The 19,330-nt window shown below is 30.0% G+C and overlaps 1 protein-coding gene across 1 annotated transcript; it reads left to right on the forward strand.

Annotated features, from left to right (window-relative positions):
* The first annotated feature begins 16,420 nt into the window (after positions 1-16,420).
* On the forward strand, positions 16,421-18,733 carry LOC105113799 (coiled-coil-helix-coiled-coil-helix domain-containing protein 10, mitochondrial-like). Its single transcript, XM_011010123.1, has 5 exons — positions 16,421-16,602; positions 17,277-17,336; positions 17,551-17,634; positions 17,749-17,924; positions 18,431-18,733. Exons 1-5 carry the CDS (start codon positions 16,581-16,583, stop codon positions 18,527-18,529), a joined length of 441 nt encoding a protein of 146 aa, XP_011008425.1. The 5' UTR covers positions 16,421-16,580; the 3' UTR covers positions 18,530-18,733.
* The last annotated feature ends 597 nt before the right edge of the window (positions 18,734-19,330 follow it).

Raw genomic sequence — 19,330 nt, forward strand, 5'->3', positions numbered from 1 at the left:
AATATAATATAAATGTTTGATGAGAGTAGTTAATCTTTGTAAAGGGGGTGTTTGTTAGTTGAATAACGATAGTTATAAACCTGAAGTGGTAAAAAACACCACACTCATTCGCTTGAAAGTGTTTGCTCAATCAACTAAAATTGTCGAATAAGAAGCTAAACAATGGTTGAAGAACATGCTGTTTAAGTTAAATTCTATACATTAGGGTTTTTAATTTGAGATCTGACTGATTTCATTTTAGTCTCTATTCTTTCAATTACTTTTAATTGCACTTGTAATCCCCTAAAAAACTTTTAATTTTATACAATTGTGCCTTAGTCAAACTCAATCATCAACCCTAAAGTTTAGCGTCATTTTCATCTTAGTCCTTAGTTTTTGATTTGTGAACTTGACCTTTAATTAACTATCAAACTTTTAAATTTCTTCAATTTTAGCCCTTATAATCATAGTTTGATTATTGGTTTGGGATTTCTTAAATCAAGTTCTTAATTGCCATCAAAATTTAATATTTATTCAATTAAGCCCCTAATATGACTAATTTAACTCTTTAAAAATTACAAATCAATCTCCAGATGCTAATTACTGTCAATTAAAGCCTAAATTGACTTCAAATATCAATTTTTCTTGCAATTGAAACCTTCATAAAATTGCCTTCTAAAATTCTCATCGAGTCCTTACCTATCCAAATTTATATTTCTTTATCCCAAATAAAAAAAAACCAAATAGGCTCTTTGTTAATCAAAATTGGGTTATCAGTTTCACAAAAAAAACATATTGGTCCTCCAACTTTTCTACTTGTTATATTGATATTTTACCTCCAACTTAGATAATCTTTTAGGTTTTCTTCATATATATCCTCTTATATATTAGTTTTTTTTTTGTTTTTTTCATGATTTTTTTAATGGGCTTAAAGTAGGTAACAACAAGTCTTTATAAATGTTTAACATAATTAATATTAATATTTTTGTATTTGTATATGGTATAACATAGTTTAGGCTCGAAACCATTTATATTAAGATAGTAAAATAAGTAAATAAAATTAGAATCCGAGACATATTTTTATTGATTTGAGAAGCAGATAATTTGAAGGTAAGATATCTTTTTATTGATTTGAGAAGCAGATGATTTGAAGGTAGGGAAAAAAAAACATAGAATGATGAGCCTAAGATTTGCAATAAACAATGGCTTTTTTAGTTGCTTCCTCTGTTAAAATAAAAAAAATATTAATAAAACAAAAAAATTAAACAAGCTGGGAGTTTCAATAAAATATAAGGATAATTATATAAACAAACTTCTAACACTTATTATAGATTTTATCTATTCACTGTAATTTAAGAAATTAAATTTTATATCGTGCATTAATAAAAATTTTAAAAATAATTGTGAAATGGATTTATTCTCATATACAATATAACACAAATAATAACTTTCATATTATTTTTATTTTTTAATTTCTTGTCTTTGTTTCTCTCTTTTCCCTAATCAATTAAAGCTTTATAATCAATGAAAATTTATTTGGATTTTTTAGTATAACAACTTCCAAGTAAATACATTGGAGCTAGATGCATCAAATTAGACTCAACTATTTTCTTTAATGGTGAGGAGTGTTGTAACGCCTAGCACATTCTCATACATTTATACTTATTTTTATTGATCGAGTATGTAAAAAATACAAGTAAATTTTTTTTTAATAAGAAAAGTCTCAACAACCTTTCAACAATTTTTTTAATTAAAGAAAACAGTTTATCATAACTCTTTTTGAAATCATATTCAGATAAATTATTTATAAGTTTATCTTTCTCTTAAAATACATATATTTTTTCTGCATAAAACTAGATAACTTGATGATCCTAAAAAACTGTTGTCCTCAAAAGAATTTACCCATGACATAAAATTAATTCATAATAAACATTTACATCATCCTAGTTACTAACATTTAATAACTATATGATCAAACCCAATTTCATAAATATTTCTTTAAGAACATTGATCTTATATTAATTTCTAACATTATTCATCTTTATCATTCTTTGATAAGTTTTGTTTCCAACATCTTATTCATCATATTATCATTCTTATATTAGATTACTTTCCTTTTCCTTTTCTTTTTTCCTTAATATAGTTTTATGTATCAATATCCGATTTATTCTTCACAACTTTAAAATTGATCAGAATCATTTAAACACTTCCATACAATGTTTCTTTCCACTTTGGATTTATTTTATAACTCTTTCCATTTCATGAATATATTCAATTTATGTTATTATTTCATATCACATGAAATTTACACCGCAATTTATTTTCTCAACACATATAAATCATATGATCTTTTCCTCTCACAACCATCTTTAATCCATATGGTAAATCATTGCATAATTATATCTAATTCACATCGTAATTTAATTCACAATATATGTAATTCAAGTCATCTTTGATACATTATACATCAATCCATACAACACCCTTGTTATATTGAGAAATTTCCTTGATTCATTATTCATATCACTTATTTCATGTCCATTACTATTATTTATAATTTATCACATAAACTTTCATCACTTTTATACTTAAAAGACGTGCTCATATGGTTTTTCTTTTCCATTAAACTTTTTCCATAAGGATAATTTAATACTCAAACTTTAACTTATCAACATAGTCAAACTCATTTACACTTTGCTTCATTACATGTTATTATTACGGTTAATTGGTTAGCTAAATAACTTATTAGTCCCTTAATATGACAACCCCAAGCATTCAGAAACCATTATGCATAACTGTATTTTTAAAATAATTTAATATACACTCAATTGAAATTCCAGTGGAGTTTTTCTCATACTTAAGCTATACAAATTTATTAACATCTTCATCGATATCTTAATCCAATACTACAAAAATAATTTACTAATCGGTACAATATTGCAAGATATCTGATATTTTATTTAATACCAAATACAATCAACTTCATACAAAATGATTATTTACTATTATCTCTTTTATATATTTACCTTATCAATTACTAAACAATTAATTTCTTATTTTATCCTTAACTTTACAAATCAATATATTTAGCACAAACTAAGGACATATTAATGTCCTTTCTAGTCCAAATCGGATATTTGTTCAATTACTAAAGTATTGGTTTCTTCAATTACATATTAATCAAAGTACTAATTCCATTAACCAAAACATTAGTTTCTCTAATAGCCTATTAATTAAAGTACTTGCTCCCATTAACTACGACACTAGTTTCTGAATTACTCATTACCTAGGGCACCGGTTTCTCCATTTACCCATTAACCAGGGCACTAGTTTCTTCAATTATCTAATAACCAAGGCATCAATTTCTTCATTGGCCCATTAAACAGGGCACTAGTTTCATTAACCAGGGCACTAGTTTCCTCAATTACCCATTAACCAGGGCATTGGTTTCTCCACTTGCTGATTAACCAAGACATTAGTCCCATTAACTAGAGCACTAGTTTCTCCAATTACCCATTAACTAAGGCAACGATCCAATTAACCATAGAACTAGTTTCCACATAATATTTATTTATATGTGGGCTATCTCACACATTAGTTATTTTGAAGTTCCCATCATATATATATAATCGATATCATATCATACATCGAATCTCACTAATGCGGTCGATAATAATTCTTACATGGCAATTCTATCGTTGTAGTCAAAAGTAATATATACAAGTTTTTCCTATTGTTATAGTAAATCACATCTCATAATATACTACCCATTATTACCTATGCAGTTAACTATAACTTTTTAATTTTCTTAATAATAATATCACATCAATTTTCATATGTAGAATGACATTATAAAAAAATTACAATATCACATTCATAAAATTTTCTAAATAGATTAGGTGTCAGGCATCCACCTGTAGTTTGTTCACTGAATGCACAGCCTTAATGATGTCCTCTCACAGACAACTTTCTTGTATTAACAAGAATTGCTAAATCACTTATACAATTATTTCTTTATGAAATTATTTAAATTTATTTCACCATCATGAAATTAAATTTAAACTTTACATTCATAAATCACTAATAAACTACTTCCAATCCATATATGATTAGTACTTAAAAATGCATTTTTATCAAGGTTTTATATCATCATTTTGCACTTGAAGTATCAATATCTCCTTAACTAACGCATGTTTTATAATAACAAGTCTAATACCATAAGATACCTTTAATTTATAGTAAATATTCATCTTAAATGCAGGCCTATTACATAAATAAAAAGATTGATTGATGAATTGAAGTATTAAAATTTAAAGGACAAAGAAAAGGCCAAACTTAGAAAAGAGATGTTGGTTTAGTCCAAACTGGAACACTGCTCGGTAATTAGATCATAACTGGAGTTATAGAATTTGGATTTAGGTCTATTTTATATGGATGGAAAGCTAAGATATAGAACTAAAACTTTCATGGGAAGGCAAGACTCAATTCTGCTATTTGGAAGTCCAAATCTTAGCAACAACATAGAATTCTGAATCTATCTTGTAGCCCAGACACTGTTCAATGTTTAACCTATATCTCGAGTTCTAGAAGTCTAAATGACTTATATTTTTTTTCTGGAAAGGTGAATAATTTTCTAGAATTTTCATGAAAAAGGTTGATTCAAATTCTGACGTTATCAATTACTTTTTTGGTAGACAAGATGATAAAGATTGTCATTAAGTTAAGATAAGCTCACCCATTCAACAATTAGTCATCAAATCAATAATTCCTAATTTTGGCCTATAAAAGAAGGTATTTGCTATGCATTTAGACATCTTGGTTTTCAGATCAAGATCATGCTCTTCCTTTCTCTCTTTATATTTTGTAATGCTTAAGTTTTGTTTATAGTAATCTCTTGTTTATGCCTTTCATTTCCTTTTCTTTACTTAATTAACTTATATCTTATTTATGTTCTTATCTTATTTATTTATATTTCTCTCTTTCACTATGTTTAGTTAGGTTTATTATGTCAAGGTGAAAAAGTTACACTAATGATGTTAGAATAAGTATAGTGTAAACTCAATATGGACTTTAATGTTTGATACTAACATGTTTTGTATTTGTTATCTTATTCACTTTTAATACTTTGCTTGTTAAATGGTTAATCTAGATTTGTGTTATATAATACTTGGTACAACAAATACTTGACATTTTCATAGCCCAACTATATGGTATAACCAACACTTATGCTATGAAAAGAACTTGATTTGTTAACATAAGTTATATAATGATGCCTAACAATATTTATAAGTATTAGCATTATTCGAATAAGATAACTAATGTAATCATTTTAACGATTTATGATCTGATTGGAACCTCTTTTGTGTGTGGTATCCAGTTGAATAATAAAAGTTTATACTATACTTATTTGAAATACTATTAGTGGATCCTCTAACCTTGATATTTATTGTTATCATTGTTTAATCGTCATATTGATCTTCCATCTCAAAGTTCTCATCTTTTTTTTCTTCTTCTTCTATTACTATTACTATTAGTATTAGTATTACTATTATTGTTGTTGTTGTTGTTATTGTTGTTGTTGTTGTTGTTGTTGCTGCTACTACTGTTGTTAGTGTTATTTATAATTTATACAATTAACCTTCATGTAGTTCGGCCCCGGTCTTGCCGGGTTATTTATTACTTTAACACTCCTGCACTTGGAAGAAGACATCAATTTTTTGGTTGGGTCAAGTTTTGACGTCGTTGTCGAGGAGGTAAATTCTTGTATAAATTATAGTATTTATTTTATTTTCTCTTGTGACTTTTCTTGTATCTTACTTTATTTCTTTTATTTTGTTTTTTCTTTTTTTCTTTTTTCTTTTTTTTTCCTTTTCTTTTATTCTATTCCTACATGTGCATGAGAGTGTGGTCACATATATTAAGTGATAGACTTTGTAGGTATCCTCATTATTTTCAAAAAATATGGTAAAAAAAGATAACTAGTCGCTTCATAATGAGAAAAATAAGAATAACCATGTTAGAACACTTAGAGACCATATGAATCTCACAAGAACAAGTGCACCCTCATGCATAGTTTTTCCTCCTTATGCATCTCATTTTAATTTTAAGCTAGATATTATTGAACTTTTACCTTCTTTTCATGGCTTAGATTTAGAAAATCCATTCTTGCATTTAAGAGAATTTGAGGAGGTCTGTAACACCTATAATGACCCAAATTGTAGCATGAACACTATCAGATTAAAGTTTTTTTTTCCTTTTTCATTAAAAGATAAAGCTAAGACATGGCTATAAATTTGAGACCAAGATCCATTCGTGCTTGGGATGAAATGCAACAACAGTTTTTAAAGAATTTTTCTCATCTCACAGAATAAACTCTTTCAAAAGATAAATCACCACTTTCACTCAAAAACCAGGAGAAACATTTTACCAATGTTAAGATAGGTATCAAGACTTGCTTAATTCTTTCCCTCATTATGGTTTTGAAACATAGAGATTGATTTCATATTTTTATGAAGGGTTAACACCCAAAGATAGATAAATGGTGGAATTAATGTGCAATGAAAATTTTAAAAATAAAGATCTTGATGAAGCAATGAAATATTTAGATTTGTTAGCTGAAAATGTTTAAAATTAGGACACCATAGATACTTATAAGACATCGGGTAAAACTCAACCTCATACATCTAGTGAAGGTATGTACAACCTTAGGGAAGATCATGACCTTCAAGCCAAGTTTGCGTCTTTAACTAGAAAAGTCAAGGCAGTAAAATTAAAAAAGAGTGGTCAATTAAAATTTGTTCAAGACATTGTGTGTCAAATCTGTGAAACCAATAAACACTTAACCAATGATTGTCCAACTTTGCCTTCTTTTAAGAAATATCTCCATGAACAAGCTCATGCTTTAAACAGTTTACCCATACTCGTAAACATACAACTCTAGTTGGAGAAATCATCTAAATTTTAGTTGAAAGAGTGGTAAGAATAATGTACAAACTTCACAACTACCATTTCAAGCACACCATAATTTCTAAAATTCTTATGGTGTATAACCTATGTAACAAGCTTTCAGCTAATGACTCCTAGACCAATTGGTCTTAGGGCATTAGGTGTTGAGACACCCCTACAAGCTTAATGACTCGGGTTATAGATACTAATACGTAGATAGTGCAATATTTGATTTCCTTAAACTTTTCTCCTCAACTCATGTAACAAGCGTTGGGGTAATAGCTCCCAAGTCAGTTGACTTTAGGGTATTATGTGTTAAAACACCCCTTCGGCCTTAATTACTTAGGTTAGGGAGGCTACGAAACCAAATTTATCTACGTTTTTATTATCATTATTTTTTTTGTTTTTGTTTTTGTTTTTGTTTTTTGCAATTTATATACTATCCCTTTCCCTTAGTTGTTACCTTTAACAAAAGAACATAAATAATATAATAATTTAATATGTAACCCACAATAATATGTTAAAATGTGTGTGAAAATAGAGGTTTAAGAATCTTGTTAAATAAGTATATGAACAGAATTAAGTGATAACAATGCGAGAGTTTGTAAACCTGAATATTTCAAGAAATATCTTGATAGACCTTGTTATGAATATTATAAAAACTATTGAAAAATATTTACCAAGATACATCTCAAGAGTCAATAAAATTCCTCTTCATTCTACCATCTTAGTAACAACAGTTTTGCAAATGGTTTATGAAATAGAAAACACAGTTAGTTTTTTTTTTTAATTTCAACTAATACACTCTTTCTCTAACCAAAATGAGACATTGTCCTCAATGTCTAAAGGTAGAAAGATAGAGTATAGAAAACATCACCTGAAACACTGAACACTAACAAACCTGAAATACACTTAAACAAATATAAAAAATAACAAAACTAAATAATATACTATTAAAAAAACCAGAAGACACAAGGATTCACAAATAAAGACTCAAATCCAATCTAAACTTTTTACAGTTTTTCTTAGTTGACCAATTTATGCGACTCATAAAGGGATCAATTATAGGAGTGAAACATTATAGTTGGTCAATTAATTATTCAGTAGTAGTAGTAAAGATTATGATTTGTTGTATCGAAGATGTTAAAAATTCCTGTTCCATACCATGATCAAGAAAAGATAATAATTTATCATAAAAACTATTAACATTTAACATAACTATAAGTTTATGGTAAATGTACAGTTGGGCTCAATAGGTAATATGAAAGATCTCTTTCAATGTGCCCAAACCACCTGGTAAGACAATAAAGGTATTAACGTGTTCAAGCATGACATTCATTCAATTAGATATTGTGGAGACATGTAGTTCCTCTCCAATTATTTTTTCAATGATCTCCCTTTATGCTAAAACTTTGGGGACAACCCCCAAAACCTGACTACCTCCTAAAAATACAGATATTGACACTCCCTCTATTAACCCAAGGCTATCTTCTCTATACTTCAAATGAATCTTTCTCTCAACTAGTACCTAACCAAGATGATTTGCTGATTCTAAAAACTCTATTTCCTTTCCATGACTGGATTCACCGAAAACACAAATGTTTCTTAAGCGATGACTTGAGGAATTTATAAGTCTCTATGCAAATTTTCATATTTGTTTGGCAACCCAATTAAGAGTTATGAATTTTTAACGTAAGACTAGTTGATTTATGAATTTTCAACCAAAAAAGAAAATCTCCTTATTTCATTTTGCGTAAAACACCCAATCATTTTACTATCTCCTTAGAGCCACTTTACTATATTTATTTTCCCTTTTTAGTCATTTATGGCTTATTCCTATGCCATGACAACATTACCGTTTTCTCGTCAATGTTCATACCGGCATTTTTCATACCATTCCTTTATTTTTAACCGGGGTTTACAAGTGTGTTGTATAATCAACATGAGCTTTTGTCACGATATTGTTGGTGTTGGTAATGTGCTGGTGGATGAGCTGAAAAGAAATCTTGGCAGGTTTACATGTATAAAAGATGTTGAAGACATAAATAGGGATGATAATAATGATGCTGAAGAGGAATTTATAGAGCTTGAACCATAGAGGCCTTAACTTGTTAAAAAGTGTCATAATAACTCATTCTCTATAGCTTTTCCAGATCAAGAAGATAATGAACTCAAAACTAGGTTGCAATTATTGTTCCTTCAGGAGTTTCCTCACTTGAGCTTTAAATGTTTACATGTAAGCCTTCTTTTTCCATTCCCAAATGGTATCTTTAGAATTCTTGTTTGCTATTATCATTGATTATGACATGTTGCTTATGAAAACCTAATGTTTTGATGATAATAGACCTAATTTTTCAATTCATATCTTACATTTAACAAAAGTGCAGTTTAGAATGGAGTCAATAATTCTTTCCGCCTTGGGCTACTAAGTAGATATATAGATTTTTTTAAAAGATCAATCATTAACTCATATACAAAAATTTATCAAGTTAACAATATAATTTCAATTGAAATACATAACATAAAATATGAAAAAAACAAAACAAAATTCAAAATACATAAAACTAGAAAAAAAGTAAAAATAAACTACACCATCAAAGTTGCACTCTTTGATGTTTTATAGAATAAAATTCATTTATGATCAAATTTTAATCAATATCTTTATCAAGCTCACATTCAATGTAAATCATCAAAGAATCTGCTACAAAGTCACCTTTTATTTTATTGCGAAGAACAATTTTAACATGCTTCATAGTTGAAAATGTTTGTTCTATGATGGCAGTGGAAACAAGCAACATAAAAAAAGATGAATTAAATTGAAAATCAAGTGATGGTGTTATGACTTATTTATTTCAACTAGTCCTCGCTATAATTCAGAAATCGTAGATGTATTCTAAAAGCTCTCATGATGAATCATATAAATATGATAATATTATAGCTGAGATATCAAATAATTCATTTCATGTTCATTGAAATCTTCAGGATTAAATTTCTTAGAAACCTTGCAAATAACATCAACTTTAAATTAATAAAGTTGTCTTTACATTTTAAAACAAAGCTAAGTACAAGGATTTCTATTTTTCCATTACTGAATTTAGAACTTAGCTCTTCCAATTAAAAAATTATTATTGGGTAAAATATATCATAATGATCGTGTTAGTAAACTATTACTAATCTTTATTGCTGACATCAACCACTTATAGCCTTTTTCATATCAAGCATTTATATGTGATATGTTAATCTTATATTATATGTAAATAGATATATATGCAAGGAAAAAGATAAAATTTGGCATCTCTCAAGGTTCAAAGCAATGCTTTTAGTAATTGATACAAGATTCATTGTATTTAAGATGTCAAGAGACTTTTGCTACAAAGTTTGACGAAATAAATCAATAATTCTTATTATTTTGTGCATCAAATATAATATGAATATAAATTCAAAAGATCTCATGACTATCAAACAACTACCAACTTCTTTATATATAGAGTGAGAAGATCCAACCATACTTTCAAGCACAATAATTATTGCACTATACATATCTATCAAGTTACACATATAATCAAAATAAGAGTTTCACCAAGTAGTTCCACTTCAATATAAATTACCAATTTGATTAGCTCCTTTCTCAGTCTCATATTCTCTAGTAGCTACCATATGTACAATTTCTATAGCTTGAGTAGAATGTATTTTAGTATGATGTTTGGGAGAAACATTAATGAGATTGATAATGATTATTAGTTTTGAAAAAAAAAAAAACCAAATAGAAATCTCATTTCTAGTTATTACAACTAATGCTAGTTTTAGTCGGTGGGCAAAACAATGTATAAAATATGCATAAAAGCAATCTCTAAGAATTAGAGCTTGTAGTATATTCCATGTGCCATGCATATTGCTAAAACCATCATACCATTGACCTCATATATTGAGGACATGTAATTTATATCAAGTGAGAATATAAAAAAAAAAATTTCAATGTTGAAAAAGTAGTATATGAAACATCTATAATCTTAAAAAAAAATGCTCTTGTTAAAAAAAACACTGAATGTTAACAAATCTCAAAACAATAGCCATTTATTCTTTATTTGATACATCTTTGGCTTTGTCAACCAAAATACAAAACTTTGCATCTTCAGCTTCATCACAAATTCTTTTTCTCACTTTGTTTGTGAGAATATGCAAAATTTCTTTTTGAATAATCGATGAAGTATACTTTGCAGTTTTTAAAGCTTTTTATAAGACAATATCATCAATGTTAACATTTATTTTCCTTATGAATCTTATCATCTCCATAAAATTTCCTCAATTACTAAAAGATAAACATTTATTATGACCTTTAATACACTTGCTTATAAGTTAAGCCGTTAAACACTTTTAATTGTTTTCATAAGTCATAATTAATTTTTCTGAACTTCTTCAATAGTTTAAGCATTCAATATTTTATCAATATATCTACTTACTTGCATTAAATATGTAATAATTTTACCACATTATTATATGGTGAAGTGGAACTTTTCATATGCATTAAAAATATACATTTAACACCATCACTAACCCTTTTTTAACTTCTAAAGACTGTATTAGTGAATATGGAATGACGATCACTTTAATTTCAAAGAGAAAGCATGGAAAATAAAATATTGAATCCTTTGATAGAGAGTGCTCTAACAAAGGACATTGATCAAATCAAGTGTACTGAAATCGATGATATTGTCTCCCTGATTTGGTCCTCAAATACTCTGCTAACTTAGATTGATATGGACTTATTTTGATATAAGCTCTTCTAATTTTATCTTATTAATTAACAAGATGTTGCCATAATGAGAGATGTATCCAAGGATCTCATTTAAGAGTATTAACATCAATTTCCACTCTTTAAGATTTATAAAGGGGTTGGTTATTATGATTTGAGATATCAACATTGAATGGAGAATATCTTTTATTGGTTGGTGTTTGTTTGCTTAGTTTAAAGAATTAAAATATTTTTTTTCCTCTCTCGCTTTCTTGATTTTCCATTATAATTTGTAAGCTATTAAAGATACAAGAAGGAAGAATAAATATTAAAAAACAAAGTGATGATATGAATATGAATGATAATATTAAAAAAATAAAAGGCATGGATGATTTGTTGTATCAATTGTTATTGATCTATTGGATAAAGCCATAAGTTTAGCAAACAAAGTAGCAAAGCTTTAAAGTTAATGTTTTTCTCTTATTTCTTGCCCTCTTTGTTATTTTATCTTTAATTCTTGCTTCCATGTTTAGTTTCATTTTAACACCTTTTACTTTTTTTTCTTTCTTCTTATGTTAAAACCAAGACTTAAAAAGACATATAATGCATGACCATGCCAATTTTTTTATTAGTAGAAGTTCCTTAATTTTGATTATGTAATATCCAACTTATTTTTTGTTTTTTTTCACAATACCCTTTTACCTTCACCATGTCAAGAACAATAATGAATATTTAAAGATGTTTAGAACAAAAATCCAAGTAGGCAATCAAGTTTATATCATTTCAACATTACAATTAAAATTCAAAAGGCTTATAAAAGCATTCTTTTATAAGAAAATAAAGACCTTCTATACTATACTATGAAGTTAAAGTTTCTCATTAATTAAGGATTACTGGATTTAACTAAAAGCAAGCTAATCAACCACTTGGATATAATAGTATTACTTAATTAAATTACCTTTAAAATTTTGACTTAAAATACAATCACAAAACATGTAGAACATTATTGTGCTGAACTGAATTTTCAACCAAAAACTTGTAAAGCTAACACAATATTCCATTTCATTAATGTAAATTTTCTAGCTTTTTATGCCCATGATTATATTTCCATTTTTACCTTTTTGTTGAAAAAACAGTGAGTGGTACTCAAACCAAACAAATGAATTTCAAACGCCAATCAATTAACACACCAACGCATACAAATAATGAAAATAATAAGTACGTTGTGCACTTATCTTTAAGAATCTGAAGGGTAAAAAGAATTACAAAAAGGGAAAAGCATTCAGATTGAAATATTGATAATTTTTTACCTGGGGAAATTTTCTGGCAAGGTATAAACATGGCTTCTCAAAATTATAATTGCTTTTAGGCCTTAACTGAAATCTCTTGCAGTAGGTTCTCTTAGTTGCGATGCTCTAGAGGAGGATTTGTAACCTATCTTTCTTTCTTTTTATTGAAATGTACGTATTATAGATCAAAAGTAATAAAGCTTAAAAACCACCAAGTCAAATTTACAAGCATGTAAAACCTATCAAACAAAAAGGAACAGGCTCCCAAAATGAATGTATCGGACAAGAATTTACAACCAAAGAAGCCAAAGGGAACATGCTCCCTGAACAAAGGTGTCAGGGCGAAGCCTGAATAGCAAAAGTGGTTGTCGATTAACCAACAAACCCCAGCAACAAGAGAAGAGCATCTCTGCCCAGCAAACTAGACGGAGTCAGTTTCCAATAGAAGGATAGCCGAATGACCCAGATGACTAGCAATCATGTTCAAAATAGCAAAGCATGCACATCAGCATGTCATACAACCCTGCGGCAGCTTGCATTACAGCATGCAGGATTTCCAGTAGGAAAGCAGAGCATTCAGTACAACAAGGAATATTGGACAGTCAAAGGCAGCAAAAGCGACACCCATCAAAACCAACCGCCATTGACAAACCAATGATAGAGATGTCACTTGGAGGCAGCCCATAAGCAGCAAACAACCATGCATTGCACCTACTGCAGCAGCATAATAAATCTGCATATGGCCAGGTCACTACTGGACATAGCAAGGCCAACGGACAGCTGCAAGGCTCTTCCACTGAGAGGCAAGCATCCTTGAACCTGCACCACAACAGACAAACAACAATGGACCAGCAGCTGGAAACCAGCCCGCAAACAACAAGCTGAAAGTAGCAAACCAAACTGATTAATCACCTCATGAGATTTCAGAGGGCTAAGAAGCCCTCTGATAGACCAGCAAAAAACAAGAAACAGATTTAACAACTGGATCTAGGTGCTGAAGAGCACCTGAATCAACTGCAAAAAGATCATCATCGAAACAACCCTCCACCATGGAACAGTGCTTATAGGGAGATACACTTTTACCTGCGCGATAGCCTACCTTAACCTTTATTTCCCTTTACCCTTGAATGTAGTATACTTGGGAATTTTCAGAGAGACCTTTGTTGGGTGTGCTAAAACTTGAGTTATTATATAAATGTAGAAGTGTTAAAGGTTAAAAAGCTTTGTTATGCTTGAGTTGTTGAATTTGCTAGTAAGTGATTTCTTGAAATATATTTGCATTTGGTTTTGGCTGAATTTCATCCTAGGGAAAGCAAATCATGTTACTAATTCATCAAGTACTCGGTTTATCAGTGGGGTTGTATTTTACATACAATTTACACCATGTTTGGAGAAGATGGGAGAGAGGAAAATAGAGAATAACTATACACTGCAATGTTGTTTAAATAATTGTTTTTACTTTTACTTTGATTGGTACATTGAGTATTCAACCTACAAGTTCTAATACAAGGTGTTCCAACAGTTTAGTATAAATCAAGAAAAGAAAAGTTACTAGCTAGTTTTCTAGGCAACATTTATTTACAACATTTATTCAATGCAATTTAACTAGAAATCCAACTAAAATCAACTCTAAATTTATATTTTTCAAATCAATTCACAAGTCCATGTAGAACCAAAGTTTATAAATATATTAGACTAGTGTACAAATATATTTAGTTTATCATAAAAAAATTGTAATTAAAAAATAATTAGCATGGATCAATAGTTTATAATCAATCATAAAAGCATGCTAAACAAAGATATCCTTGAAAATACTAGAGTTTATACATGTTTGAATCTATAAACCCTAGAAGAAGAAAATACTTAAATTTTTTTTTAGATTCGAGGAAACCTCATCTCTTGAAAAGCATATTTTGTGGACCCAGATAAACGAGTAAAACTCTGACTGTCCCAAGCTCTTATAAAAAATGCATGCTCTGACTCGAACTCAAGACCTGCTATGTAATGATGAATAATTTTTGATTGTTGTCAATGATGAATAAAATTAAAACAAAAAGAATACTTATTGAATCACTTTAAAGTAATGAATTTTTTATTATTGCTAATAATAAATAATCTATTATTAAAACTTTATTGCTTATCACTCGTGTAATTAGGATGTATGCAATATGCTTCTTAACATTCTAACACCGCCATCTTAGTTTAGAAGCATTTCTAAACCAATGTTTTTGAACCAAAAAAATACAAAGCTCACAAATCTTTTAATAACATGAACCTAAACTCTAGATTTAAAAAAAAAATTAAAAGAATAAAATGAGCATAAAATATGAGGTGAGGAATAGTAAAACATCTAAAAAATTATTAGTTTATTTTATAATTACTTTTAAAAGCTAAAAAAATAAAAAAATTAATAAAAATTAATTCTCATCATTATTAATTATTAATTAACCACTATAAACCAATAATTAAATCCAGTAAAAAATTAAGAATTATCTAAATTTACAACTATTCCAGCCATCATTAAATATTCCATGCATGCTGGTTATTTTCCTTGCTCTTGCAAGAGAAATCATTACTGTTCCATGCATGTCCAATAGTTGCGTACACAAATTTTGAGACACGATGGACTTCATTAATTCATACATGGCACATGCCTCTATGCTGGTAAAATTATACATATTCATCCAATAAGCATGGAATCCTGCATGCATGATCATCAAGAGAAATTCCCACGTGAACAGACAACATGCAATTGCCCTTCATGATATTGGGCTCCATTTCTACAAAAGGCATAGGGTCCCAATATTAAGGCCCAAATCTCTAAGTCCACTGGGGCAAAAGGTGCCAAGGTATCCCAGCCACCTGAGATAGTTTTCCTTTCCTTTCCTTTTCAACCTGAACCTGAAGCCGAGCCTGAACCTTAAGAAAGTTTAATTGAGGGTTTTTGTTTGGTCAAGCAGGTATGTATTCTTCGTGTAGATTTAGATAATTATCATTTATCCTTTATTGTTTTAAAAAATTATTTATTTATTTCTAATGATCTCAAAAAATTATTTATGAAAACATATATGAGTAATACCACTTTTATTATTATAGTCATACAAAACTAGCTTTTTTATTTTAATAATGAGAATTTTATCGTGTCGAATTTGACATATTAAAATTAATTTTTTATTTAATTAAATCTTAATATACAAGAAATTATTTTGTGCAATCTTTTAGAAACTCAATTAATTAAATATTAATAACAATCTTAGGCTCAACCTTGTATTTTTTTTTTCTTCTTCCTCAAGAAAAGGAGGAAAATAGCTTAAAAAAAAGCATCCCGATGGAATATTCTATTATTATCTTAAGAACTCAGAATACTGACATCTTGGAAAATACTTTGAAAATGACCATTAACACAAGATAAATCACGCCCTCAACCTAGCCTACGCCAACAGTATATTGCCACGTTTTCAACCTAACTAACCCTAGCCCTATTAAATAAACAAGTGGTGTCCGCTTATAAAAATCACAAGTCCAGATTTTATGGTCAGTTTCACGAGTTCATAGGCACGTTAAAACCCTCTCTCTCTCGAAGCCTCTCTCACCCCCTCTGTCCATCTATCTAGTCGCCGCCTCTATAACTCACCATGCCTCGCCGAAGCTCTGGAGGTCAGATTTTTACGCAGATCTGTTAATTCTTTTCCGGGTTCTCTACATTTTTATGTGTTTTTTTGTTTATTTTTATTCGTTGTTTTAGATTTGAGAAAACGTAGCTAAATAATACAAATTTAAATTCTCAGTCTCTTTTTTTTGGGCGACTAGAGAGGATGTATTGTGTTGATTATATTTGTTTAGTCATGTTTTTTCTTTTTCTTTTTTACAGCATTTGTTTGGTGTTTGTTCTCTAATTTGTTAAAGTTAATGTTGAGCATAAAGTTCGTTCCTTTTTATCTGTTTAAATCTTGGAAGATGCTTAATTGGTTTGGATTTCCATATTTTTGTTGATACGTGAATTGGGTGGTTTGGTTTTCAGGTTTTTAATATTATAATGATTTAAAAATAATAATCTTGCTCAGTTCTCATTGCTTAGTTAATATTAAGCATAAAAACTTAGGCTCTTAGATGTTGGTGCTTGTTAGTTTTTAAATTTTTGGGGTTGACGTGATTGATTCATTTGTTGAATACCCATATCTATTCCATTTCATTTTGTTATTTTGGATAATCATTTGCGGGTTTCCAATCGTTTAGTTTATGTATTATGTGATGTGTTTTTTTTTTTTTTTTATCAATTGTGCAACTTGTCATCCAACTTCCTATTTACATGTAATCCTATGCTTTTGCAGGAAGATCTGCCCGCCCAGCTCCTCGACCTGCCCGAGCTCGCAGCCCACCTCCCCAAACAGGTAATGCTACTCTGCAGAGTATTGCAGAATAATTTGAAGATTGCAAGACATTCTAGGTGCACACAGGAACAGATCCATGTATCACATTTAGTTTGGATTGAGGGATTTCCATGCAATTTACCTTCTCATCTTAAATTTGGTTCTGCCTCTTTTATAGCATAACTTTGCCTTAACTTCTTTGTGCGCGCGCGCATGGTTGTGTGTTCTGATGCAGTTAACCATGCTCCTCCACCAGCTCATGCTCAGAGCAGCGGTGGTGGATCAATTCTTGGAGGCATTGGTTCAACCATAGCTCAGGGTATGTGCAAGATAGATCATTGCTTCCCTGGGATTGAAACCCTCTCTTTCATGTTATTTCTTGGTCATGTTATGTTTTTTTGAATTAGCATAAGCCTGATTCTTCTTATAACAGGGATGGCTTTTGGCACTGGAAGTGCTGTGGCACACAGAGCTGTCGATGCTGTGATGGGTCCTCGCACTATTCAACATGAAACTGTGGTCTCTGAGACTGCAGCTGCCGCAGCACCCACTGCAAGCAGTATGGGTGGTGCTGATGCATGCAATATCCACACCAAGGCATTCCAAGATGTATGTACACTTTTCTTGCTTGGTTACTTATTTGCAAAGATTAGCAATGTAAATCAAGTGATTAATTATGTTTGTTAATTTATGGTATTGCCTGGAGGATGGTAGACAATGACTCCAAAATTTTAAAAATGCAGTTCTGAACTGCTACATCCCTTGACCTCACTCCTAATTTCTGACCTCACTCCTAATTTCTGTTATGATTTTTAAAAATAACGTGGTTATGATGTCTAGATGCCATAGAGAATCCATTGATTCCTGGGACAAGATCCTCGACATGTAGTGACATGAATCCACAAGAATAGGAAAACAATCTTTGAGCTGGTTCATTGTTAGAACTATATATTGAAAATAGAGTTCAGACTCTTCCAAGAAGGGATACTGCTCTTTACAAAATGCTTGTGATTTTTATATTTGCACCATTTCCTGGATTTTTTTATGTGCAATACACGAACTTAGGTTGTAAATTGCTCCTGCATTGACATTAGTTTCACCTGTATTCTTTGCAGTGTGTGAACAACTTTGGAAATGACATCAGCAAGTGCCAGTTCTACATGGACATGTTGACCGAGTGCAGGAAGAACTCAGGCTCCATGTTGGGTGCCTAGGTGTTGTCGCTTTTCGTTGCCATGAAATGGAGCATGTACTTTTAACATAATTTCTATCATGATCTATACATGTGATGATGAAGAAGCTGCTGTCCATTTATGATACATTTAATAATTTTTGTGGTTACCTACTGGACTTGGAGGACTAATTACTGGACCTTTCCCAGTTATTATTTGACTCCGGTTCTCAGATTGCTATTCCAATCTCAATTGCATATTCATTGGACTGAATGGCAATGGCTGGGCTTGAATAACGAAGATGGACACTGATTCAGTAATGATATCTGTTTTCGTTCCTTTTTTATTTAATTGTTCAGGTATTTTTGAAATATTATCACTGAAATACTAAAGAAATTTTGACGTAAGCTCTTGTAAAGTTAATTTTCAACAACAAATTACGACAGGTAATGTAAGACGGGATCGTAAGAATATGAAATAATATGTTTTAGATCAAGAGTATTCATTTCTGAATCGAGTTATAATTTTAGGTTGATTTCAAGAATGTTGATTTAATGATAAATTAAATGTAAAAAGCGTAAGAAGTTACCCAATTAGAATTCAAATTGTAGAATGCAAATCTTTGCAAGCTAAAAATTCCCAACAATTTAAAACTGTTTTCTGTCTCTTACATGCGCGTCTCGCAAGCTATAGACGATGTGAACAAATCTGAGATACTCTGCCTGCTGTAGCGAGGATTTACGTCCTCTTCCATAAATTCTCCAACGAGACAACTGTCGCCTACTGTGCTGTTGAATTTGTCCGGTCTCGTGTGGTTGCCGGCCTTGGAACCAGCCTTACAAC

Source organism: Populus euphratica, unplaced genomic scaffold (assembly GCF_000495115.2).
Source record: "Populus euphratica unplaced genomic scaffold, PopEup_1.0 scaffold457.1, whole genome shotgun sequence".
NCBI lineage: Eukaryota > Viridiplantae > Streptophyta > Magnoliopsida > Malpighiales > Salicaceae > Populus > Populus euphratica.